At 33.1% G+C, this 25,739-nt stretch overlaps 1 protein-coding gene across 10 annotated transcripts in view; it reads left to right on the top strand.

Moving 5' to 3' along the window:
• SLCO1A2 (solute carrier organic anion transporter family member 1A2) overlaps window positions 1-24,650 on the top strand; it is a 64,404-nt gene extending 39,754 nt beyond the window's left edge. For 9 of the 10 annotated variants that reach the window (XM_019738203.2, XM_074325944.1, XM_074325942.1 and 6 more), the window contains 11 exons: window positions 572-672; window positions 3,061-3,207; window positions 5,267-5,365; window positions 5,934-6,155; window positions 8,605-8,769; window positions 10,063-10,258; window positions 11,732-11,897; window positions 12,826-12,998; window positions 16,458-16,522; window positions 17,104-17,221; window positions 23,780-24,650. In XM_019738203.2, the coding sequence (XP_019593762.2) occupies window positions 572-672; window positions 3,061-3,207; window positions 5,267-5,365; window positions 5,934-6,155; window positions 8,605-8,769; window positions 10,063-10,258; window positions 11,732-11,897; window positions 12,826-12,998; window positions 16,458-16,522; window positions 17,104-17,221; window positions 23,780-23,999 (1,672 nt within the window). In that variant the 3' untranslated portion in view covers window positions 24,000-24,650. Of the gene's footprint in view, window positions 1-571; window positions 673-3,060; window positions 3,208-5,266; window positions 5,366-5,933; window positions 6,156-8,604; window positions 8,770-10,062; window positions 10,259-11,731; window positions 11,898-12,825; window positions 12,999-13,505; window positions 13,560-16,457; window positions 16,523-17,103; window positions 17,222-23,779 lie in introns of those variants that run through there. The other variant, XR_012494035.1, reaches the window with a different exon arrangement.
• Window positions 24,651-25,739: the final 1,089 nt, after the last annotated feature.

The raw sequence follows: 25,739 nt of genomic DNA on the forward strand, positions 1-25,739 counted from the left end.
AAAGTCATTACATTGTGCTGTCACAGTGTTTGAGATTCTCCTAAGCTCTCTCATTACAGTAAGGGGCAAATGTTATGTTTCTTTAATGAACACATGCAGGAATTATTGTTTGGATTCTCAGAAAATAGGGCTATATTTCTTATGAGCAAATCTCAGAGAATCCAAAGTTGGACTCTTGTTTTGTTGTATTTTTCCTCCAAAGCTTTTATCTTCTTAATTATACTTTGTTGAGTCTATTATTTTTCTTAGTTTTTGTTCCTTATCCCATAGTAATTAATTCCAGGAAATGATCACCCAAACACCACAGAAAGTTGATGTTATATAATCTAAAAGGTAGGTCATCCATGTGTAGATCATTGAAAGCTAGCTGTCAAGGTATTGCACATTTCCAGTGAGTGGCAAGGTTTTTGATGATATTAATGTATGATGATTAAGTGGCAAAGATGAAAAGACTTCTTCTTTAGTGAACTTGGATGTTTGGTCTTAAGTGAACCAGGAATTATTCTGCACAATGTTCACCTTGTCCTCATTAGGTTGTTAATATAAACATGCTTTCCCTGTGTTCATACAGATATGAATATGAATCTACAGTTTCACTCAATTTGTCCTCAACCAGTTTTTTGTGTGTAGAAAACGGAACCCAGATTTTCAGACCAACAGAAGATCCATCAGGTTGTTAACTTCATTTTATTGTTTTCTGTTTAATGAATTTGTAACTCAACACGTTCCAGGGAGGGGTTTTAAATGAGTTATTAATAGGGTTCAATTAAGTGACTAAGGTAAAGAAACAAAAGAGATTTTCTTTTTTTCAGGGATTTTTGGAGGGGATCCCTGAGGGGAATAGGAATGCTTAATAATAGAGAATTGTTATTCCTCTATTAAGAATATACTTATTAAAACTGCTTTGTCTACTCTTTAAAATGATTATTTAAAAATACATCATATACATCCATCCGAAGACCACTGCATAGTTACTTCCACAGAGAAAAATATCTTAGGAGTATGGGTTTATACTGATAATTTGGTCTGTACAATTATAACAAATAGGAAAAAGAAACAGAAAGTTCAAAAGATCTGTGTTATGTCACTGATCTGTAGCAGAGAAAGTAGGCAAGTATGCTATAGTTCTGATTTATTCTATTCTCTTTCTACTGAACTAGAAACTTGTGTTGTGCCCTATTTCTCCCTCTTTACCAGAGACACTACTTTACAGTCTAATGCAACAGTGGTACCTCTAACTTCCTGCAGTTCCAGTCACCAACGTGCCACTCTCTGCCCCTTAATGTGTTATATAATCTGGTGCTACTTAGTCTGGGGGTAACCCTGTTGATTCATCTCAGACCAGAACTTATTCTTCCCGTGATGGGGACATTTTTATGCTGGATTCATATCAGTGGAAGTTACAGCACTCCCCAAGGCTGGGAATTTCACTGCCAGCATTGAATCAGAGGGACCCCAAATAGTTTCAAGGAGTGTAAGAAGAGCTGTCTCAGAAACTGTAAGCCAAAGGAACCTCCTGGGGAAACAAAGGAAAACAGTGATATCAACAGTGGCCTGTGCTCTCTTCTTTTGCCAAAGACTGACAGGTCCTATTTCCTTCTTCTTCTTTTTTTTTTTTAATTGACATTGTAGCAGATAAATAAATAAAAACTTCCCAGTCTGGTGAGTATTCAGGAAAGTGCATTGATTCTTTGATCATCTGATATTTTCAGTTTTGCCCTACAGTAGGCCTCGAGTTTACGGGTGATCTCTAGACACATGTCACTATACTCACCACAAAAACAAAACAAACAAAACAAAACAAAACAAAACAAAACAAAACAAAAAACATGAATACTCAGAAATGGAGATTATAATTTTCAGGACTGGGAATGACTGAGAGTTGGACCTCACAACAACTTTCCAGAACCGGCTTGCTCAGGACCCTCACATCTGTGGGTGGTACCTAGTCAGTTTATAGCAGATGAAAATAAATTGTGTTGACTTTCCTGAAAACATGACTCCACAGAGTGTCCTCCTGGCTTGACAACTATTTTGGCTTAGAACAGAAATGGCTAGGTCTTTAGAGATCCCTTTCAGTTCCCCTTGGCCTAGTCTTTGTTATTCTACTAAGCAGCTGCTGCTTCAAGAATTGCGGTGAATTTCTTTATCAAACATTATTTGGTGGTTACAGTACACAGTAAGCTCTATAGAGAAAATGTCATTGCTATGCAGTTAAATAATTTTAGTGTCTATAAACTAATTAAAGCTGTACAGAATTCAAACTTTAGTGAAGCTCTTATTAAAATCTTATAAATATAGTATTAATTCTAGGGAGAAAATTTATGTTTTTTTTCTCTCCCTAAAGTTAGTATAGAAATGGGATAACACTCATGACAGCTAACTGGGTCCAGTAGTTGTTGGTAAATGGGTTCTCTCGAGGGAAAAAAAAGCTCTGACCATCAGTATTTGCCAATTTCTGTGGTGTAAATACCGTGTTTCCCCGAAAATAAGACCTAGCTGGACCATCAGCTCTAATGCGTCTTTTGGAACAAAAATTAATATAAGATCTGGTCTTATTTTAACATAATATAAGACCGGGTTTTAATATAATATAATATAATATAATACAATACAATACAATACAATACAATACAATACAATACAATACAATACAATACAATACAATACAATATAATACTGGGTCTTATATTAATTTTTGCTCCAAAAGATGCATTAGAGCTGATGGTCCAGCTAGGTTTCATCTTCGAGAAAACAGAGTACCAACTACCAATGTATTGTCACTAAACGCTGAATTGGGAAGAGATGTGTATACTACGCCTTTCTCCCAACTCAGTAGGAAGTAGCTCCAGCATACCACTTGTACTTGGCCATAACCTCAGTACTCTCAGCAAATGCAAGAGGTACGCTCCAATGAGTCATTACTGGCATGGTAATATACATTGTTTACAGGGTGCCATGTTACACAAGAACTGTGAAATACTTACCGAAAACTTATACTTATGGCTTATACTTTACTATGCAAACACTAATGCAATGTCTTTTTTTCTTTTAATGCAGAACATGTGAAGGAAGTTAAGTCATTAATGTGGGTGTATGTACTAGTAGGAAATATGATTCGTGGAATTGGTGAAACTCCCATCATGCCTTTGGGTATTTCCTACATAGAAGATTTTGCCAAATCTGAAAACTCTCCTTTATATATTGGTGAGTTTGAAAATCTGCTTTAGCTTCTTTTCAGGACAGTAAGTTCCTTGATGATAGATATTAGTTATTTATTTGAACTCAGTGATTACAGGAATGATGAGCAGAGTACCTGGGCACAGTTGTTCATCAATAAAAAATTGTTGAATAGAGCAATTACATTGTTGAATTGGAGCTAACTCCAAGTAAGCACTTTGCTAAATCTTTTTTGCTGTTGAAAATACGACTAATCTAGTACCCTTAGAGTTCTCTTCGTTTCCTCCAGATCCTTAGCTCTACTCTATGTCCAATCTGTTAAAGAGATTTACCAATATTTTCTTAAAAGTGTCTCTTATATTCAAAATTTTTGTCACTATTTTCATTATGTCTGTTTTTTTTTTTAAGATTTTATTGGGGAAGGAGAACAGTGCGTATTTTCAAGACTTTGTTGGGGAACAGTGCATTTCTCCCAGGACCCATGAGCTCTAAGTCAAGTTGTTGTCCTTCAATCTTAGTTGTGGGAGGGGCACAGAACCACCATCCCATGTGGGAGTCGAACTGGCAACCTTGTCGTTAAAAGCAAAGGCTCTAACCAAGTGAGCCATCTGGCCACCCCTCATTATGTCTATTTTTGTTCAGATCTTTGTTATTTCATTTGTAGATTGTTATAACTTCTTCATTGGTCGTTTTATTTCTAGTATTTTCTCTTATTATTTTCTCATAAACATTCTTGCAGCATATTTTTTTTTCAAATGTTCCATGGATGATTCTGGAGTTTAGGAGAGAACAGAAAGGCTAGCGATAAAGTTTGACAATCATCTATACATAGAAAGTAAATGAAAGCAAGAGGGAGAAATGAGGTTGCTGCGGGAAGCCATATAGTCAGAGGTCCTTGGATAAAATACTAAGGAACACTTCTACTTAGTGGAGTAGGAGGAAGAAACATCAAGGAAGGAGTCGTCGTAGAGGAAAAAGTAAAACCATAAATATATAGTTTTGTGAATGTCTTAGGAGGCAAATGTTAAAGAGGAGTTGTCCAACAACGTCAAGTATAATAACATGGAGAGTTAGGAGGATGAGGGCCAGAAAATGACACTGGAAAAGTGGCAAGAGATCACTGGTGTTACCTGAGATGATTTTGAGTAAAATGTGGAAGGATTTGAGCAGTGTGAATGACTGAAAAGGAAGTAGAGGCAGAGTGTAGTGAAAAGAAAGAAAGCAGGGTAGATTTGAGATGCTGTAGATATCATTGACTGGGGGACTTTGAACAAGCGCAAGAGAAGGAGGGTTTGTCTGAGCAAGTCCTCAGAGAAGACAGTGTTGATGTAAAAAATAATCAGGTATGTATAGGGTAAACTAGCCTATAGAACTTCAGAGAAGGCAGAGACAATGGGCAAAGAAATATTTTGAAGTAAAGAGTAAGACAGTTAAGGAAGTTCATGTCTGGATTTTCAGTTAGCAGGGAGGATGCAGCATAGATTCTGAATTATGGACAAGTTATGAGATAACCGATGATGAAATTCCAGATAAGTAAGAAGTTATGAGGATAGGGGACTGATGGGAATGGAAAATAAGAATGTGAAGGATAAGAAAGGAGATTATGATAAAGTATCAATAATTGTAAGGAATAGCCAGAGGAAGTTTCAAGTTGGAGATTTTGGGAGTGAAGCTTTTCTGAGGAGTATGCCATAAGAAATTTATTATAACATGGTATTGACTTAGACTTCTTCTAAAAATATGGCTTTGAAAGCCTCGGAAGAATCTTGCTGTATATTGTGGCTTTGTAAATAGCATGATCCTAGCAATGCTGATCCAGCAAATCTTTACCTGTGACACAGCAAAAGAGAATTTGGAGACAAAGAGAAAGTGGCTGTAAATTATGAGGCTCCTTCTTCAACGTTTACAGAAACAAACTTGTTATCCTGACCTTAATTTTCTTACAAATTGAATATTTAAGCTTATTTTTTTTACAAGTTGAATATCTAAAGCAAAAATGATTCAGTCTTCAGACTCTTCATGGAATTAGGATTCTTTATGTGGATCTATATCTATAGTATAACTTCATATTTTCCTTTATTTTTAGGGATTATAGAAACAGGAGCGATCATTGGTCCTTTGTTTGGACTTTTGTTATCCTCATTATGTGCAAATATTTATGTTGACACTGGATCTGTAAACACAGGTAATTCATTAAAATCTAGTTATATAGTATCTAGAGTACACAAAGCAACTTTAGGTATGCTATCACAGTTTGTTGTTGCTTTACCTGACCGTCAGTTAGATAAACTATAATTTCCAGGAGTGCAAACTACAGTGGATGAGTTTAAATAATTTTTTAAATGTTTCACACCAGTGAGCAGGAAAGCAAGATAAAATGCTGATCTTCTGACTCAAAATTCAGTGCTCTTTCTACTGCACCAAGACCGTATTTCTTGTTCTCAAAAGATTTAAGCGCATAGGTTTGAATTTCTTTTAATCAAGCAATCATTTGTGTGTAATTAAATAGACCTTGTAGTTATTTTAAAAGTACCTGTTTATAAATACCTTACATGATAGGACAGATGGCCAAACTAATTTATTGCTAGACAATATTATAACTCTATACATTGTCAGACAAGATTTATGAATGCCTGAATCATATACAAACTCTATACTGGGATAGAACTTAAGAATAGTAATTTAAATTTTTTTATAGTTCATAGAGGAAATAATGACTAAAGCTAATTCAAAATGTATATATCTTTTTACAGCTGATCTGACCATAACTCCCACTGATACTCGTTGGGTTGGTGCATGGTGGCTTGGCCTTTTGATTTGTGCAGGGGTGAATGTGCTCACTGCCATTCCTTTTTTCTTTTTGCCCAAAACACCTGCAATGGAAGGACTAAAGGATAATACTGACATCATTAAAAACGACAAAGAAGAGAAACAAAGAGAAAAGGTCAAGAAGGAAAATGATAGGATCACTAAAGGCAAATATGAACATTTTAAATATCATATAATTTACTTTTTATTTTACAGAGATGTGTATTTTGGTCTATTGCTATAACATGCTAGGCTGCATTAAGACAATTTGTCATTAACAGTCAGCAATCAGTAATGTCTAACTAGTCTGATTCTTCCTCTTCTACAACTTGGAAATAAATCATATAATTTGGAAGCTGAATTTTTTCAGATCAGTATTTATATAAAATTTTATGTCAGTCTGGGCACGTAGTAAATTTATTATTTATTTATTTGGTCCCATTTGCCTTCAAGGTCTAATTTTGAAAAAATAAATTCAAACTGAGAACAAAAGGAAGAAAAAAAAATATGTGCTGATCCAAATAAGTGTATAGTTCTGAATAAAAAAAAAAAAGTTTAGCTGTGAGTTTCCTGGAAGTTAAGGCAGAAAAAGAAACATGATAGATCACATAATTCTCTATATTTGATACAAGGAAGAATCATGGTTCTTAAAGAGAAAATCTTCCCCAAGAAACAAATTATATAAAAAAAATAATAATAATTGTCATAATTATTATTCAATAATATTGAACCATAATTATTATTCAATAATATTGAACCACATAGTGTTGTCCAACAAATGTAGGAGCATATTTCATGTAACAGGATTTTTTTGTGTGTATGTGTAGATTGTCAATAAAAACTCGAAGTATAATTTATAGAAGGTGTTTTTGTGGAAAACTAAGCTAAGATAGTCTAAGTACTTACTATTCAAGAATACTGATTCTTAACCTTGGCCACATATTGGAATCACTGGGGAAATTTTAAAAATTACTGATGCCTGGAAATTCTGTAGTATTCTCAAGAGGTCTGATATAATTAGTATGAGTATTTAATTAGTATGACATGGACCTTGGAATTCTTAAACAGTGTTCATTTAGAAGGTGGAAAGGGCTCAGTTTTCTTACCTGTAAAATGAAGATAACAATAGTAGTTAAAATTATAAAGTTGTTGTTGTTGTGTGAGGGTAAAAGGAGCTCAGGCACATATTATTATTATTACTAATACTAGTATTACTATTGTTGATGTTGTTAATTCTAACATCACCCATAATTTATAATAACATTTTGCACAAGATTTTTATTAACAATTATAAATTCACTTAAACCACAATTGAACATAATTTAATACTTCTCATATCATTAAGAGTCAATGTAAAATCTTGAAAATCCTCAGTCATCATGATTATATTAACAACTCTCTCAAAGGGATGATACGGACTCATAGAGAATTTTAACATAGAATATTGTTCGTGGTCTGCAAGACCAACTTTCAAAAGTAGGAAAGAGCTTAGCTTAGTATAAGACATATAGAAAGGAATTCAAACTACCGAGACTCATCTATTAGGATATAAGTCACTCATCTATAAGTCACCCAACAAAATGGGTGACTTAAAAAGTTGCAAAGAGCTCTGAACACAGCTCTCACCACTGCCATGTACTTTATTTATAAACGTGACATCTGCCACTAGATGCAGTCTACCATTCATTTCTTTGCATTAAGCTGTGCCTCTTCCTCTTCCAATTTGCTTTTTTTATTGATACTTTGTTCCAGAATGTATTTTAGGCAGTTTACTAAACAAACCAGGATAATACACAATAGGTAAGGAAATCAAGACAGAAAAAATGAAGACAGGAAAAGTGAAAAAACTATAAGTGAGACTTTGACCCAAAATGGCAGCAGTGTGACCCAGAACATTTGTTAGAGATGGGCCACAAATTGGGCTCTGAGTTTTGTCAGTCCACACAAACAGGGAAAAGTTTTGGTTAAATCATTTACATGGTCCTTAATATGTACCTAATGAATCAGGCAGTGGGACCTGGGAATTGGTATTTTAAAAGACACACAGGTATTTTGAAACACATTTTGTTGTGAACATCAAAACTGTTGTTCTGAAGAAGCAGAAAAATACCTGGTACTTGAGAAAATTTATATCCCATGAATTCCCACATATATCTTTACTTTAAAAGTTCAGGAGTGATAATATTAATATTTGAGTGTACAGTTCTTTACCAAAATGATTTCTTGCCAGACTTTAGAGAATAGGACCAGCATCTTTCATTCTAGATGATATCTAGAAAAGAGAGGGTGTTAATAGAAGGAAAAAGAGAAGGGTGAAAGGAAATGATGTGAACACAGACAATATTTTGGTTACATTATAGTTTTTCAAGACACAATAGTAACTTTGTGTCTGCAAAACTATTGTGCTCTGATTCTTACCCAATCAGCTGTGTCGCTGACTTGCAGAAGCTACCAAAATGATGATATAACTTTAGCTTTCAAAGGGTAGAAAGAATGAACACTATGGTCATTATAAAACAGAAATACATAATTTGGAGGGGAAGTTGTTTCAGAAAAAGTCAATCATAAAATGCAAAGTTGAGTTAGTTTGACATTGTTGTTATTCTTTCATTTCAGATTTTGTACCATTCATGAAAAGTCTTTTTTGCAACCCAATTTACATGCTTTTCATACTAGTAAGTGTGATACAATTTAATGCATTTGTTAGTATGTTATTCTTCATGCCTAAATATCTGGAACAGCAATATGGAAAATCAACTTCGGAAGCAGTCTTTCTAATTGGTATGTTTGTTCTTTGAACTACTAGCCCACATTTTCCCCCCATGAAATGATAAACAGTGTGATGACGGGTCTAAGAAACTCCTAAATTGAAATCTGTTAAGATATTTCTGCCTCTGGTACATTTCCCCCCTTCCCTTTGCCGTTGAAATCAACAAAGAGTACGAAGAGAAGAAAGCCAGGAAATCCTCTCTCTCCCCAGCCAGGACACAAATTCAAAATATTTGTGGAAATCTTGGGGAATGCACAAAATAGGCACAATTTTCGGATAGGCAATCCATTAATAAGAAAAAGAAAGACAGAGTTAATTCGTTAGGCGTCAACGTTTTACTCTCACATTTTACTCTTGGTTCCTAGTCATAAACTCCAAGCTCCTTCGAATTTAGTTCCCTGGTTCCCCTAGTGGTTTGAGGTGTTTCTGCAGTCCATACATTCTAATTTTTTTGCGGCTACACTAACCCCTACCTTCGCATTCTCCAGGGATCTTTTTAATCGTTTTGAAAGTGAATTTCCTATACTAACTGCATCCACATCACCTCAGTGTTTGTTAAAAGTTCAGCTACCTGGTGTCCACCTCAAACACAATAAATCGGACTCTCTGGTGTGGGACTCTGTAGGGGATTTTTAACAAGCTCTCCCAAATATGTGTTTTAAACAGACCCTGACATGTAAGAATGCAACCTACAGCTATGTCTTCCTATTTCTTCTTTTTTTCCTTTTTTGGAGGGAGGAGTAGGTGGGGGAGAGTGCTGATCACTAGCAGCAGTAGCAGCAAAACATGAAATGTAAATACATTTGACAATCACAGACTCAGCAGTGATTTTTCTAAAATACCTTGAACTGAGTCAAATTCTTAACAACCAGAGTTGGAATAAACAACAACAAAATCATATAATTCATAAATCATACACACACACACACACACACACACATATATATCAACCCCAAAGAACAGAAAGCAACACATTACTGGTGAACTCTGACTTGTTACTCCTACCTGAATCCTAAGAAAAGATCTATAGATCATGATCCTTACCTATAAGAAATTTACAACCTACTGCAATTAATTAAATGAATAATAATAACAGTCTTCAAAATATACTTTGACGTTGAGGGGCACTTCAAAAACCTCTCTGTAAGTAATATGTAAGTAAGTAGGGATAAAAGTCAATCACCCTTCTTCACTGTGTATTGGACCTAAATGGTTTCTTATGCAGGACATGTTGGATAAAAGTGATACCGTATTTGTTCCTTTGCTAAATCACATTATAAGTAACATTTTTCTTGCGTTTATAGGTATTTATAACTTACCTCCAGTATGCATTGGATATATAGTTGGTGGTTTAATTATGAAGAAGTTCAAGATTACTATCAAACAAGCTGCCTACATAGGATTTTGGTTAGCTTTAATTGACTTTCTTCTCTATTTTTGGAGTTTTTTCATGATCTGTGATAATTCTTCAGTTGCAGGCATAACCGCCTCTTATGAAGGGTATGTTTTTTTACTAATGAATGTTATAAACTTTGAACTGATAATAACATATTTTCTCCAAAGAGAATCCATGACTGGATTATTTGCTTATTGAAGTTAGTGGCAGTAATCCATGGTTTTTCATCTTTTCTCCATTTGTCAGCTATAACTCAATCCATTCTGGCTCTAGGTTTATTAAAGAGTTTGGGAACATATCACAGGGTTAGTGAGTTTGATTGTGTGTGTGTGTGTATGTGTGTGTGTGTGTCTTTGTGATATCCTAGTAGATATTAAAGTGCATATCCAAAGAAAGCTACCTAGAGTTTCTAGTTGAATTAGGATATACTATCCCGATATTTTATACTCCTATAAACGGGTGCAATTAAGAGTTGTCTATACAGTCTCAATTGCATTTCTATGTTTGCATGATGGGCTGAAATTTAGCATAACTGAATCATAATACATGACACAAATTCATACACAAATTCATATATTTCATTTGTATAGTTATGTCTGTATTATTGAAGAGTTTTAGATTTGTATTTTGAGGGTGATCTGGGTTTATAGGAAGGTTGGGTGGTGCTAGAGACTGTGCTCCCTGGTCCATCAGGGTAATTGTCCACATTATCCCATTGAGCTCGGCTGCAGGCTGTGCTCCATGATTGGGCGGGGTCACCGGCTAGGTTCCCTGACTGAAGAAAGATGCAGGCTGTATTCAGAAATTTTAGGGCGATAGGCTGGGCTCTGCTGCTGGGCAGTGCTATAGGCTGGGTTCCACAGTTTGGCAGTACCGTAGGCTAGGCTATAAGGCTGCACAAAATCACTGTTCAAGCTCCTTGGTTATGTGGAGCCAGAGGCTATCCGTAACAATAGAGCAGGGCTACTAGCTCTATGGCTTACCAGGTTCTCTGGCCAGGCTTCTTGGATGAGTGGTCATCAAGACGGCAACATAGGTTGTTTCTGATTTCAGTTCCTGATACATTTTTATACTAGAAGAATGTATTTATTTACTCACATAGTTATGTTTTGGGAGCTAAATGTATTATCTGTATTATATATTCAATTACAGATTTTGATTCTTCAAGTGAGCCCCTGAAATTGCTTTTATAAAACATCTTTTTTTTTTTTTTTTTCCCACCATATGGATCAACCACAGGGATTAGGTCATCTTTATTTTTCAGTTCTAATAATACCTGGAAAAACATCTCCCGTATGGTAGACACTCAATTAACGCTTATTTATTGACTTTTTGTTTATCTGAAATGAATCAGTGAAAAAGTGGCTATGTGGTCACTGAAACAGTATCTTTTATGCCAGATCTATAGCACCAAGGCTACACATTGATGGTTAAAAGATTTCTGTTTCTATTTTGGGGAGGAGAGGAAATTTAACTGTGAACTGAGATGAGAGAGAGAGAGAGAGAGAGAGAGAGAGAGAGAGAGAGAGGCTCTAATAGTCTTTCAATATTCATAGCATTATTTTAAATCATTTCAGAATGCAACAAGATTTATATGCTGGAAATGCCATTCTTGCTGACTGCAATATGGATTGTAACTGTCCAATTAAAACATGGGACCCTGTGTGTGGAAGCAATGGTTTGTCATATATGTCAGCTTGTCTTGCTGGTTGTGAGACATTTGTTGGAACAGGAATAAACATGGTAACACAAACTGTTTTTTTACAGAACTTTTGCTTTATGCACTACATTAGCACTTTTCAACTATGAACTGGGGCATATTTGAAAAAATAAAATTAACATCTTTTCTCAAAACCAAATTAATGTTTTTTTTTGTGGAAAAAATAAGTTACTTTCATATGCTCACTTGATTTACTTTTTATTTCCTATATCCTATTTTAAACTTTCACAGTGTCTGAGCACTAATCTTTAATTTCATAGCAGTTGACATTATTACTCAGATAATTTGTTTTTTAAATACTCTGGACAGAAATATTTTTATCATTGAGATAAAGTTGGCTGTTTTGATCTCAATTATCCAGCTAATTATTTTGCTGCTTTTTCTATTTTTTTCTTTTCTGTTCATATGTATTTTTCTGTGTTTTTCACATTCTGGCAGCTTTGTAAGAAAATGGAATTAGGCATGTTTTCTTGCCTAAAAAATGTCATAGTACTTATAATGTTGGTTGGTGATCAAAGTAACGTAGAACTTTTGGTTCTTATTGATGCCTGGAAACATATAAGAATTCAAAAAGAGTTGACTTTACTCTGTTTTTGCAATAAATTATATTTTTTGAAACAAAGGTTTGTTTAACTATCTAATGATAAATATTTCAATTGAGCATTTTGAAATAAATTTTGTCATACTTCATACTGTATCAAAACAGAAGGAATTTTATCAAGCATGACTTCAGGATAGCTGAGCTATTGCAAATTCACTCCGTATATTTAGAGAGAGAGAGTTTTTCTGAAACCACCCTTCTACATTTTCTTTCCTTTATGATACCATAAAGGAGATGAGAATAAAGGGAGTAAACAGTGTCTATTTTTATCCAATTGGCTACGTAGAAAATATTTGAGATTTGTGTTGACAATTTTTCTTCCTTAAATAGGATATATTATTTTTTGACAGGTGTTTCACAACTGTAGCTGTATTCAAAGTCCAGGAAATTCATCTGCAGTTCTTGGGCTGTGTGGCAAAGGACATGACTGCTCCATGATGCTCCAGTACTTTTTAATCTTGTCAATGATCAGCAGTTTTGTTTATTCTTTATCTGCCATACCTGGATATATGGTTCTCCTGAGGTACACAAATTATTTTCTTGATTTAGATTCCTTTCTGATCATTTATTAAGGTAACTTTTTGAGAATGTCACTTGGAGCCCATGGTATCTAAGAAGTCAGTGCTGTAATATATCATTCATTAAGAGTATTACATTAAGCATTGTTGAAATTTACAAAATCTGAGAGTTAGCAACATAAATGTTTATCTGTTGGCATTTCCCTTTGTATCTTTCCTTCCTTATTTCTTAGAGTTAAATTAGTGAAACGTTCATTGTTTAACACAAAAAGAGACACATTTCTATTTTGGGGTAAACCATATGCAATGGTTATTTTGGTAGGTAAAGAGTGATTGCCTAGCAGTCATATCCTATGGTCCAACCTATAGGACAGTAGAGTGTGAAGCTGTCAGAAGCCCCAGTTGCACCTATTACTGTCTATAGGGCACTAGGCAGGTCACTTGACTTTTCTGAGTTCCATTTTTCTTTAATAAAAATGGGCATAATAATAAATGCTCATCTCTCCTATCAGGTTATTGTGAGACACAAATGATGAAGGGCTTACTGAAAGTTGGAAACTTCAGAGGTAATTCAAACTTTAGTATATTGTACATGTGTTCTTTTGATTACAGCATTTTTCATGCCTAGTAAACAATTCTAAACATGCCTAGTAAAGAAACTTTACATTTCTTTCTCTCCTTTTAAAATTTTTTCATTGGAACTCAGAAGCAGTTAATCATAATTCTCAGTTCCATAGCACATTATCATTATAGATCGGAGTAAGATTTCTCTCTTGTTTTATTTTCCTTTATTTTTATTTCTTCATTCCATTTCCCATTTCCTCTCACCATAGGCACCCACACATCAAAATTAGTTTATTAGTTATTATTGTGTTATATAACTTCCATATATATGGGAAATTTCTATAGGTGTCTTATTATTTCATTTTTGTGTTCAGACAGCATAATTTGAAAGACGTAAGATTTTAAGGGGGAATACTGAGGTTTTTCTTTGCGGCCTAATGCATGGTTGATTTTTGAGTATTTCATGTGTTTCTGGAAAGAGTGTGTACCTTCTGCATTTTGGGTATTTGGTTCCCATGTCTCTTGGATTGAAGTAAATCATTGCGTTATCTAACTTTTGTAAATCTACGCTTTTTTTGTCTGCTTAATCCATCAGTTTTTCAGAGATGTGTGTTAAAATCTCAAAATTTCTGATGTCTTTCTATGTATAATTATGTGACTTTTAAAAATATTATGTATTTGGAGGCTATATTGAAGGATGCAGAAATGTGCCTTTGATCATTATACTTCTATTATTACCAGCGTATAATTTTCTTCTTTATTTTTTCATCATTTCTTTCAGGGAATTCTAATTTGTTTGTTACTAAAATTGAAGTTCTAGGTTTCTTTTGGTTCATTGTTACCTGTTATTTCTTTTTCCTTCCCTTTTAATCTTCGATGTTCTATTCCACTTCATAGATACTTTGTTAGATCTGATTTTGGAATCTGAAATTGGTGAGGTTAACCCACTTATATTTATTGTAATTATTGTGATACGGCTCTTTTTGCTATTTTATTTCGTATGTTTTATTTATTTGACTTGCTCTTCATTTTTTTTTTTTGCTTTCCACTGTATATATTGGATTTTCTTCTTCTACTTTGAAAGCTATATTTTCCAAATAGTTAACCTGACTATTGAAATTCTTAACTATGTTTCTGTTTTGTTTATCAATTAAAAAACTTTTCAATATTAATATCTACACCTTTATAAGACAAGTACTTAGTCATGCTTTCAGCTCTCTTCATGTCTCTATTCCTTAATTTCTTGCCAAGATTATATTGTACAGCTTAACACCTGGAATTTTATGAATATACTTATCCTTTTCTTTTTGTGGAATCTCTATGGATTTTCCACCCTGATGGTTGAGCAATAACATCTATGCTGCTCTGCTAGTTTTAAAGAACTATTTGAATTTCTATCAGCATTTATCCATAGTTGCATTTTAGTTTTCCCTTCTGATCCCTGAATTCTATTCTAGAAATTGTTATTATCAATGCCAATTAATTATAGTGTTTGAAGAAGTTTAAACTGCTTACAGTTTAAGATTTCATGCTTCTATGAGATCATAAAGTGGGCTATTAGAGATAGAAAAGAAAGAAAAATTCTTCAGTACAATTTAAATGCCTTATTTCCTGTATTAAATGGAAACCATGGGACCAAGAGGGTTATGCTAAGTCTCCTGGCTTTTCTTCCTTTTGAGTAAAATCACTGATGTTGTCTAAATAACCTATGTGTTAGATATATAATGTCTAGATCAACTGTGCTTCAATCTATGAGTCAGTGGAGTAATTAGAACCCAGTAGAATATTTGTAACCAAGAAAATACCAATAAGATAATGTTTTTGCTAAAAATGTTTGCAGCCTTTTGTAAGAAAGCTGCTTTTATTTGTCAGCTTTGAGTTAATCAGAGAAAGGAATGGAATGCAGAACAACTCTCAAAGTGAATTTTTTGAGTAGGTAGCAATGTTGAGGCTGAAGTGAGTGGGGCACAAAAAGTGCCACTGGGGAATTATAGTCTTCATTTCTCCTTATAGGCAGTGAAAAGGTAGGAGAATTTTTGAAAAGCATAAAGGAATCAGTATGACCACATCACTTAGAAAGTATGTTTGCTTTGGATTTTGTATCACTTTCCTTTGAAAATTCTTATTATTGCTTTACTTCTGTCTTACATTTACTTATGTAAATGTCTTACATTTACTTATGTAAATTCTTGGCATTTCTGTATTTTGTTAATAAAAATAACAAATACAGGTAGGGTGGCATTGTTCTTATTTTACGCTAAAGGTTGAACCATTAGAATCAAGAAACACTATTTCAGTGAAAGGATAGAAATTGATTGATATGAAATAGTGTCTTCGATAACTTTGATAGAAATGTATGAGCAGGAAGTGTTGGGTGAAATGCCAAGGACCAGAAGTGAGGCTCCTGAGGCTACAAACGTGATCATCAGGCCTTGAGGAAAGACCTGAGCGTGAAAGGACATTTTCTAATGCTCAGTGTGTTACTAGCACAAGGACAGTCCTTTAAAAAAACTATAGTTTTCATTTTATTTTTTTTATTTTTTTTAAAAAAAGTGCTTTATTTTTTAACATTTTTATTCTTTTAAAATTTTACCCATCTCCCCAGCCCCTCCCTTTTGGCAACCTTCAGCTTGTTCTTTATATTCATGGGTCTATTTCTGTTTTGTTTTATTTATTCATTTGTATTAGATTTTTAGATTCCACATGTAAGTGGAAACATACAGCATTTTTCTTTCTCTGTCTGACTTATTTCACCGAACATAATACCCTCTAAGTCCATCCATGTTGTGGATGAAATGGCAAGATTTCATTCTTTTTTATTGACGAGTAATATTCCATTGTATGTGGTAGTTTTTAAATCTTTATTTTTATTTTATTCATTAATTCATTTATATTTTTAGGTGTGTCAAACCTGAAGAGAAGTCTCTTGGTGTGGGATTACATGCATTTTCCACAAGAGTATTTGGTAAAAATAGTTATCTTTTCTGAACATTACATTAGACCATTATTAAATACTAAGTAAATGAAGTCACTCTTTCAGAGTAACAGTCTAGCAAATATTCCTCCTGCTTGCAAACAGCACTTTGCCATTAGTAGAAGAACGAAGTACAAGAATAAATGGAGAACTTCTTTCTTTTACTTGAAAAAGTCCTATCTGACCTTAATTTGCTTTTCATCTATTAGATTTGAAAAGCAAATGAACAGAAAATTATATGTTACAGTAAAATGTACACATGATAGGCCCAAATATTACAGAAAAAAATATTACAGAAAAAATATTAATTCAATGTTTTTCTCTATTAATAATTTTATGTTGCATTCATCCATCAGATTACCTATCCTTTATAATCTAGAAACTTTACTAAAAGTAATTTCTAATTTCTAATTTCTAACTTTACTAAAAGTAATAAATCTAAAGCATTAGATTTATATTTTATTAAACTTCATTTGTTTTACAAATAGATAAAATTGACATCTTTCCAAACAAAAGAATGTACCTTAATTTTTACCTTTTTGATGGATTTTTCTTTCTCCCTTTTATTGTAGCTGGAATTCCTGCGCCTATATATTTTGGTGCTTTAATAGACTCTACATGTTTACACTGGGCAACTTTGAAATCTGGTGAGTCAGGAGCATGCAGGATATATGATTCCACCAACTTCAGGTAAAGATATTTTTTTAAACATCTTTTCTTCTTAGCGTAGACTCTGCCTAAGATGGCATCACTCACATCTAACATTTTCTTGTCAAGTGACTAGTTTATTTTTGCTTTGTTTCCAGAATAGTTAATGATACTATATCTTCATTTTTTATTTGTATACTAGAATTTTATTTCCTCATTATTCTCAAAGTATTTTATAAATATAAGCATGGCGATTTCCTTAACATAGCATTTCAAAATGTTGTTTGTTAAGTTGGTTGCAGTCAATACATTATTGGTGGTAATGGCTGTATATAAGCTACCTATCTAAATTTAAATTACATCATTCTCTAAAGTATCTCCATGTCATCTCACATCACTTGAGAATCTTAGTAGCCTCAATCCTTCTTCCTTTCATCTTCCACCTCTGATCTCCAAACCACTTGTTCTCTCTCATTACATTTAGCTGACATAATAGTCTTCATGTCTCTTACTTTTTGTTAATGTAGATTTGATTTTGAACAAAACACATGTGATAATATTAACCAGTTTTTGACCAAAATTCTTCCATTTTTTTCTATTTCATGTTCTTTTTCATTTGGAGACCTGAATTTCATTTAAATCTGTATTAACTTCTCCTGATGGGGTAGTAAGAAAACTCTTTCAGAATTTACCAAAAAACAAAACAAAAAAACAATTTAGCGCTGTTTAAACATTCTAAAGTCATATCTTGATCAGTAAAAGGACTGTCAAGGACTTCACGCTCAAGAACTATGAAGAGAGCAGACAGCGTGAGAGTCATGCTTTTCATAGTTCCTCTTTTACCTAAAGTTTCACTGGGGTTATGTGGAGGTGGGCCCAGTGTATACTGTACATGCAATGGGTTTGTATCATGGTTGAGGAACCCTGTGGATTTCTAGTATAGGTTGGCTTCATCCTGCTACTTGGATTCCTGTTGATAATGGCCTTTTGATAACAGCATTCATCAAATGCTATTTCAGACAAAATAATTATATTTGGTACCATCCTCAGTCAGAATAAGTAGAATGACGAAGTTGCATTCATGAGAAAATTCACCAGAAACTAAATATAGTATAGAAACAAGAGGCATATATTTTTGGTAGACAATTCTCCATGGGTCCCTTGCATTTCTGTATAGCTTGTTAACAGAGGCTTTTGTTCTGTACTATTTTTTCAAGAATGTTTTAGCAACACATGACCTTGGAAGATATTGATGGTGCTTCCGTCTGGAGCAGAGTTTGTTGTCCAGGATGATAAAGTAAAATCTGCCTCTGGGACTAAAGTTGGCAGATTTGTTTACAACACATTTAAAAGATTGCGATTTCCTAAACATGGGCTTTCTTAGCTGTGACCTAAACCCAATGTGTGTACAACATTCACCTGGGCCTCTTTCTGTGTCACCTCTTTGGGACTGGGGGATTAAGGAAAACTAACCTGAACATGAAGCTTGGGTTAACTGCTGTACCGCAGTAAAAAAGTCCTTTGTCTCTAACCATGGTGTCTTGTATCTCTGCCAGCATCTATGCAGCTATGGAAGGTTAACCTGTTAGCTTAAAATCCAGATAAAATCTAGGACTTTTTTAAAGTTCTCGAGAATAGAAATACTGATTACATTTTGCCAAAAATTTGAAGATTATCACTTACATTTATTCCCATCTAATAGAAAGGGAGAGAAATATTAAGAACATTTCAATGGAATAAGAAATAGGAAAAAGCAGCACGTTAAATAAATTGAAAAAATAAGCCTAAATGTACTAGGTTTCACAATAACTACAAATAAATTGAACTTGCTTTTTAAAAGGTAGTGACTTTCACATTGGAGTTTTCAAAATTTCAGCTATATGTTATTTATAAGAGTCAGAATATAAGATTGTTATAAGAATATAATGCAGAGAAAGGTTGAAGACAAAGGTCAGAAAAAATATACCAGGCAGATATTAAATCAAGCTTCTGTGGTTACATTAATGGCTGTGAGACAAAGTAGAACTTATTAATAAAATGAAAAGGATTAATACAGTTAAAGAGGATATTACTTAAAAATAAAAGAAACACTTTATCAAGGATATATAATAGTTACAAACCCATATAAATTTATTATCAATATAACCTCAAATATATAAAACAAAAACTGACAAAATTGCAAGAAAAAAGTTTACAGAGTGGAAAGTTTCAACACACTTCTCTAACAAGTGAATATGAAATACAGAAGATATGAATTGCTAGATTGTATGAGTTATCTCATACATATATAGCAATTTTAAATCCAACCATAGAATATATATTCTTCTCAAGCCTATAGTAAGCATTTATAACAATTGACCAGTCCTATGCCATAAAGAAACTAAAAAAAAAAATCCAAATGTTGACACCATAAAACCTGTTTTCTGTCCCCAATGGAATTAGAAACCTGTGATAAAATATTGCTAACCCCCATGTTTGGAATTGCTCATGGGTTAAAGAAAGAATAAATAAAAATAAAAATAATTAAGTAACTAGAACTTTTATGTCAATGAAAGCACTGAATAGAAAAAGTTATGGGATGAAGCTAATCCAGCATTCAGAGGGATATTTAGAACTTTAAATGTATATCTATATTTTAAAAAGACGGAATATTGAACTCAAAATTAAGAAAGGACAGCAAAATAACTTCAAGTAAAGTAGAACAACCTGACAAATGATTCAATAAGTTACATATTGACTCATTTCCTATCTTAAATAAGAACAATAGATACAATATGTTTTTAAAATTCCAAAGGGCCACATCTAGGTTCAAAGATATTCTAAACATCATCCTGGACATCCTGTTTTCCTGAACCAAATATAAACAGAAACAAATGGAGTAAACAGAACTGAATTCAAAGGCCGAATGTAAAGGCTCTGAGCCTAGAAACAGGAAGTGGTTTCTAGAGCAGCTTCCAAAGGAAAAATAAAGTACTTCCAAGGAGTCGAGAGACTCAATACAGATTCAATGCTTTAATTCAAGTGGTGGGGTAGAACACCCTTGGACTGGGTTGAATAGTATCCCTCAAAATTTAATGTCCACATATAACCTCAGAATATCTTATTTGGAAATAGGGTCTTTGCAAATGGATTTAGTAATTAAGATAAGGTCACACTGGATTAGAGTTGGCCCTAAATCCAATCACTGGTGTCCTTATAAGAGGAAAGGAGACACAGAGACACATGGAGAACACCATGTGGTGATAAAGGTAGAGATTGCAGCCATGCATCTGCAAACCAAGGAATGATAAGGATTGCTAGAAGCTCGTACCAGCTAGGAAGAATATAGGAAAGATTCTTTCCTGGAGCCTTCAGAGGAAGCTAGCCTGACCAACACCTTGATTTTAGACTTCTCACCTCCAGAATTCTGAAAGAATAAATTTCTTCTGTTTTAAGCCATCAAATTTGTGGTGCTTTGTTTCAGCAGTGCTAGAAGGCTAATGCAAACCTCACTGTAACAGTGGTTACACAAACAATCAAAAATCTTTTGCAGATCATTGCTGTGTTAGTAAGGAGGGAATAATACACAGATATGCCAAAGAACTAAACCAAGTTATATGTTCCCTCTGTGGTTATTCCTAGTATCACTACGGAAAATCACTCAAAATTATAAGAACTAGGTTGGAGTTAGGACGTGGGGAATTGGGGAAAGCAAAGGAAAATTTATCAGATTTGGAGGAGTATATACAAATAGCCAAGAAAATAAAACCAAAACAAACAACCAGCAATAACAATAAAATACACAAAAGGAGCTTGCAAACTAAAAATTAAAAACATGTGAATAAATTCAATAGTAAAAAAACATAAGCACACAAATTACCAATTGGAAGATGATTTCATTGAAGATTAAATTTAATTTCAGAGTATGACAAAGGTTTTAAAATAAGTATGCTTGACCTGCTAAATAGGATTAAAAAGTAGTAAATGGATGACATTTACTATCCATTAAAAATGGACAAGAAATAATGAAAAGAAAACTAGCAGAAATATCACAAAGAACTCTTAGAAATATTAGAAATTAAATGTATAGCATTGAAATAATAAAAGCAATCCTAAATATGTAATAAATTTCAAGTCAATGTGATTAAAATGAGAATTGGTGAACTAGAAGAGAGTACAAAAGAATTTATTTAAAATGTAAATTAATGATCTGAAATGATTAAACAAAAATTAACTACCTAAGCAATATTAATGACCAATTAACAATTAAAACATATTTTAGAAGATTTCTAAAAAAGAGAATGAAGAAAACGGCAGAGATAACTTTAAGAATGGTTTAGAATTTTCTAGAATTTAAGAGAGACATGAATTTTTAGATAAAAAGTGCATTTCAAATGCCTAATAGAATAAATATAAATAGACATATCAGAGTAAAATTACAAACACTCAAGGTTAAAAAAAAAAAAAAGAACAAACATTAAAGTTACCCAGAGAAATAAACATGTAGCCTACAAAGAAATAACAATTAGATCAATAGCAGACAGGTCACCAACAACAGCAGATCCTAATATTTTTATGATCCTTATTGCTTTTGGTTTGTGTTGAAACAAAAACACAAATCTGAGAGCGATAAATGGGCAAATATGGCTGCATGTAATGTTTTAAATTTTATGTACAACAGAAGGTACTGTCAATGATAAAGTGTGATAGGACACAAACTGGGAGCATAGGGAACTCTCATACACTGTTGGTGGTGAAAAAAAGACCATGCAGAGAACTTTTGGGCTATATTTACTAAGTGGCATAACCTACGACGCTGAGACATATTTTAGAGAAACTCTTGCTTACATGCACAGGAAGACATGTAAAAGGGGGGTTATTGCAGTATTTTGATATTAGAAAAAATTTGAATAAAAGTGTCCAATAGGAAAAAAGATTAATAATTTGTAGTGTGTTCATACATTGGAGTTTGGTGCAATAGTTAAAAATAAACAAAGTAGAACTCATGTATAAACATAGTTTTAAAATGGTGAGTTAATACAGAAAATTTCAGAATAAAAATGTAGTATTACGCCAATTATTTAAAATGTAAAAATATATAAAATAATTGTACATATCAAGAATGTATACATACATACACTTTGCACAACTATAAAAATAAACTAGGAACAAAATCCATAAAATTCAACATAGTGTTACTTCTGGGTTGGGTTTAGAAGGTAATAAATAGGGTCATAGGGGTATACAGAGGACTTAAATGTATTAGTATTTTCTTCTAAATTGGTCTGAAATAAAAATAGAAAAATTTAATCATTTAAAAAACCTGGGTGGTGAGTGCAGACATGTTTAAAGTTTTTCCCCTGTATTCTTGAAATGTTTCATAATAGAGAATTATAGAAGTAGAAAGATGAACATAAAAGCACAAATTAATAGACTATACATAGATATAACAAAAAATAAAAATCTGTGTTTTTTAAAATATTAAAATATAATGATAATGACAATTATCTGGAAAAGCAAATAAAAGGAGATACAAATAAACACTATTAAGAATGCAAAAGGGAATATATATGTAAGTACAGTTACTTAGGGATTTTAGATATAACAATTTGGAAACAAATGAAAATTTTCTAAAATATAAAAATTTATGTATAAAATAAAATATGTATTACCAAATTTTACTATATATAAAAAAAGAATTTTTTTTATAGCTGTCAAACTGAATCAGTCAAAATCCCCATCTTCTAAAGGACCAAGTCTACATGCTTTTAACACAAGTTTTACAAATCTTCAATAAACTGATGATGATTCCCACACTATACAAGTTATACTGAGAGGTGGAAAAAAAAGAAGAAATATCTCCCAATTCATTTTACAAAGCTAACACAATATTGACATTTACGTTAGACAAGTTCAGTACAAGGGAAAAAGGATAGGCTGATTTTACTTATACATGCAAAAATCCTAAGTAAAAAAATTAACAATTGAACCTAATAAGGTATAAAAACTAACTGATAAGAGTTTGTTTTAGGCATGCAAAGATGGTTCAACATCAGAAAAAGCCTATTAATGTGATACAGTCTATTAACAAAATAAAGGGGGGGAATATTGGATCTTCTACTAACTACATTCAGAAAAATGATTTGGTGATATTTTACACATTAATAATTAAGACTCTGAGCAAATTCAGTAAAGAGGAAGTTCCTTAACCTAATTAAGGTCATCTCAAAGATAACAAGAGTAAGTATCGTAATTAATGGTGACTCTTTGGAAGCATTCTTATTAAATACTGGAATAAAACTGCAATTACTGTCAGTATTAAATTTAAGTTAGAGATTCTATTCAATGTAAAAAAATAAAATAAAAAGTTACAAAAGATTAGAAAATTAGAAAATAAATTTGGATTTTCTGGATGAAAAAATGCCCAAAAAAGGAAATATTTTAACAAACAGAATTGATACGCGAGTTCAGAAAATTTGCTTATGTATGATCAAACTGCAAAACACTTTGCTGCTATTGTTCTTATGGGAATAAAATAGTAATAAAGTTATGTAAAACTAGTTTGTATTCACCACACTATCTATTTAAGATTTAATATATTTTAACATTTTTTTTGAACAGATACATCTACCTCGGATTGCCAGCAGCACTAAGAGGATCAAGCTTTATTCCAGCCATTTTGGTCCTAATTATTTTGAGGAAGTATCATCCACCTGGTGAAAGTACCTCTTCAGGAACTGCACATGTAGAGGGAAAGGTTACAGGGAAGGAAAATGAGTGCCAAGAAATGGACCAACTTTCCAAAATTTTGAATGATAATGAATTGAAAACTAAACTGTAATGGCCTATTATATCATGCTTCAGAGTTGGAGAACACACTACAACTTAACTGTTTTTAAAAATCAATAGAGGTACTGCAGATAACTTTTTCTTGACTTTAAGAACCTCACAATTTATTTTTTTCACTCAAGATAAAAAAATGTTCACTGATGGTATTTCTGAGGCATCATGGCATTTGAGGTTTTCCTCAGAGGGATATTTATAACAATCCTCAAAACAGGATATTAGAGCCAACTTTATTTTTCATTAAAACAGCAATTTCTCTTTTAACTCATGCACAATAAGAGTATATTTCCCAGGTCTTTTTTTTAATGATTCTAAAAATTTCCTGTTATGAAAATCTATTTAATTCCATTGCATTTCTGCTTTGATATTGGGATTAGAGACAGAAATTGTCATCCTGCTTATGTGAATAAGTATTTAAATTGATTACTTCCACGTGAAAGAAGCCTATGTCTTCTATTTTATTTAGAAATTGTTCTTTAACTCCTCCTATTCATTCCAGACATGACTCTGAAAGTAGATTGCTCATTAATATGCCATCATTTGCTTTCAATTAATACTTTGCCTTATTGCTCATGTTATATATTTGTTCATTTTGTTCAGAGTACTGAAAAACTTAGTAAGCTTATTAAAAATCATGTAGCAAAGATTGTTGGAATTTTATTTTTTTTCAGCAGTTCAAACCTGGTGGCTAAACTCTCTTTTAAATACTAGTGTCTGAGCCGAAGGATGAAAAGGTAATATTAGAAAAACACTAGTCCTTAAAGTTTGCTTGTAGTGAAGATATTGTCAAAGGAATACTTTCCCAGATTCAGGAGGCCTCCTTAGACCAATGTTTATATCACCCACAGTGTCCTAAGTTAAAACACAAGCAATAGTTTTCCATAAACCATCTTAGAGAATGAAGCTTTTAAAAAGTAGCTTCTGTTATGAAACTGAGGTTAATAAAATTCAAGATGCACATTTAAAATTAAATCTACTCACAGTATTATTTTAGAAATTATGGATACAGTACAAGAGACCTTATGGGTGATACGGGTTTCTGCTTCAACAAAGTAGAATGAACAGCCATGTTTATCTGCTCCTTATTCTCCCTCATATTCTTTATCCCATTGAAATGATAGTATATATAAAAGATATAAATCTCTAATGGCAAAGAGAATAAGAAAAAGAAGAATGGAAGAAGTGGGTGCCAATATGGTATAGTTATTTATGTGTAATAAAGGAAATGGGTGTGTCTCTAGGGATAGAACAGAGTGGGAGAAGCTGTGATCCAGAATGTACTTAGAAGGAATATAGGTAGGAGCCTCTGGTGGCAAGCTCAAAGAATACAAGTTGGGCTGGATAGAAAATTGGCCAGTTACTTGCAGGACTGTCTACAGATATTTGTAAGACTAACATGATTTTCTCAACAGTTGGATGTGCCATATAAGAAAAAAGCAATTCAGAAGAAAAAGACTGGGTAGAACAAGTTTTGGGGAAAGAATTAAAATTAAGCATTGGACTCCTGAAATTTGAGACTTTATCTCTGGGAGTATTAAACATAACCATGACTCAAGACAGGGACAGTTTTGAAACATGAGAGAGGAGCTAAAACCGTTGGAAATAAAGAATGTAACTCAAGGGAGGTATGACTGCAGCAATGAGGTACAGTTGAGTGTTAGGGTCTAATGACATGAAATTTGGATCTGCTTTTTGTGGAGTGGAGGAAGTGGGGAGAATGGTCTGGAAGGTAAAA

This window comes from Rhinolophus sinicus, linkage group LG02 (assembly GCF_036562045.2).
Source record: "Rhinolophus sinicus isolate RSC01 linkage group LG02, ASM3656204v1, whole genome shotgun sequence".
Classification (NCBI taxonomy): Eukaryota; Metazoa; Chordata; class Mammalia; order Chiroptera; family Rhinolophidae; genus Rhinolophus; species Rhinolophus sinicus.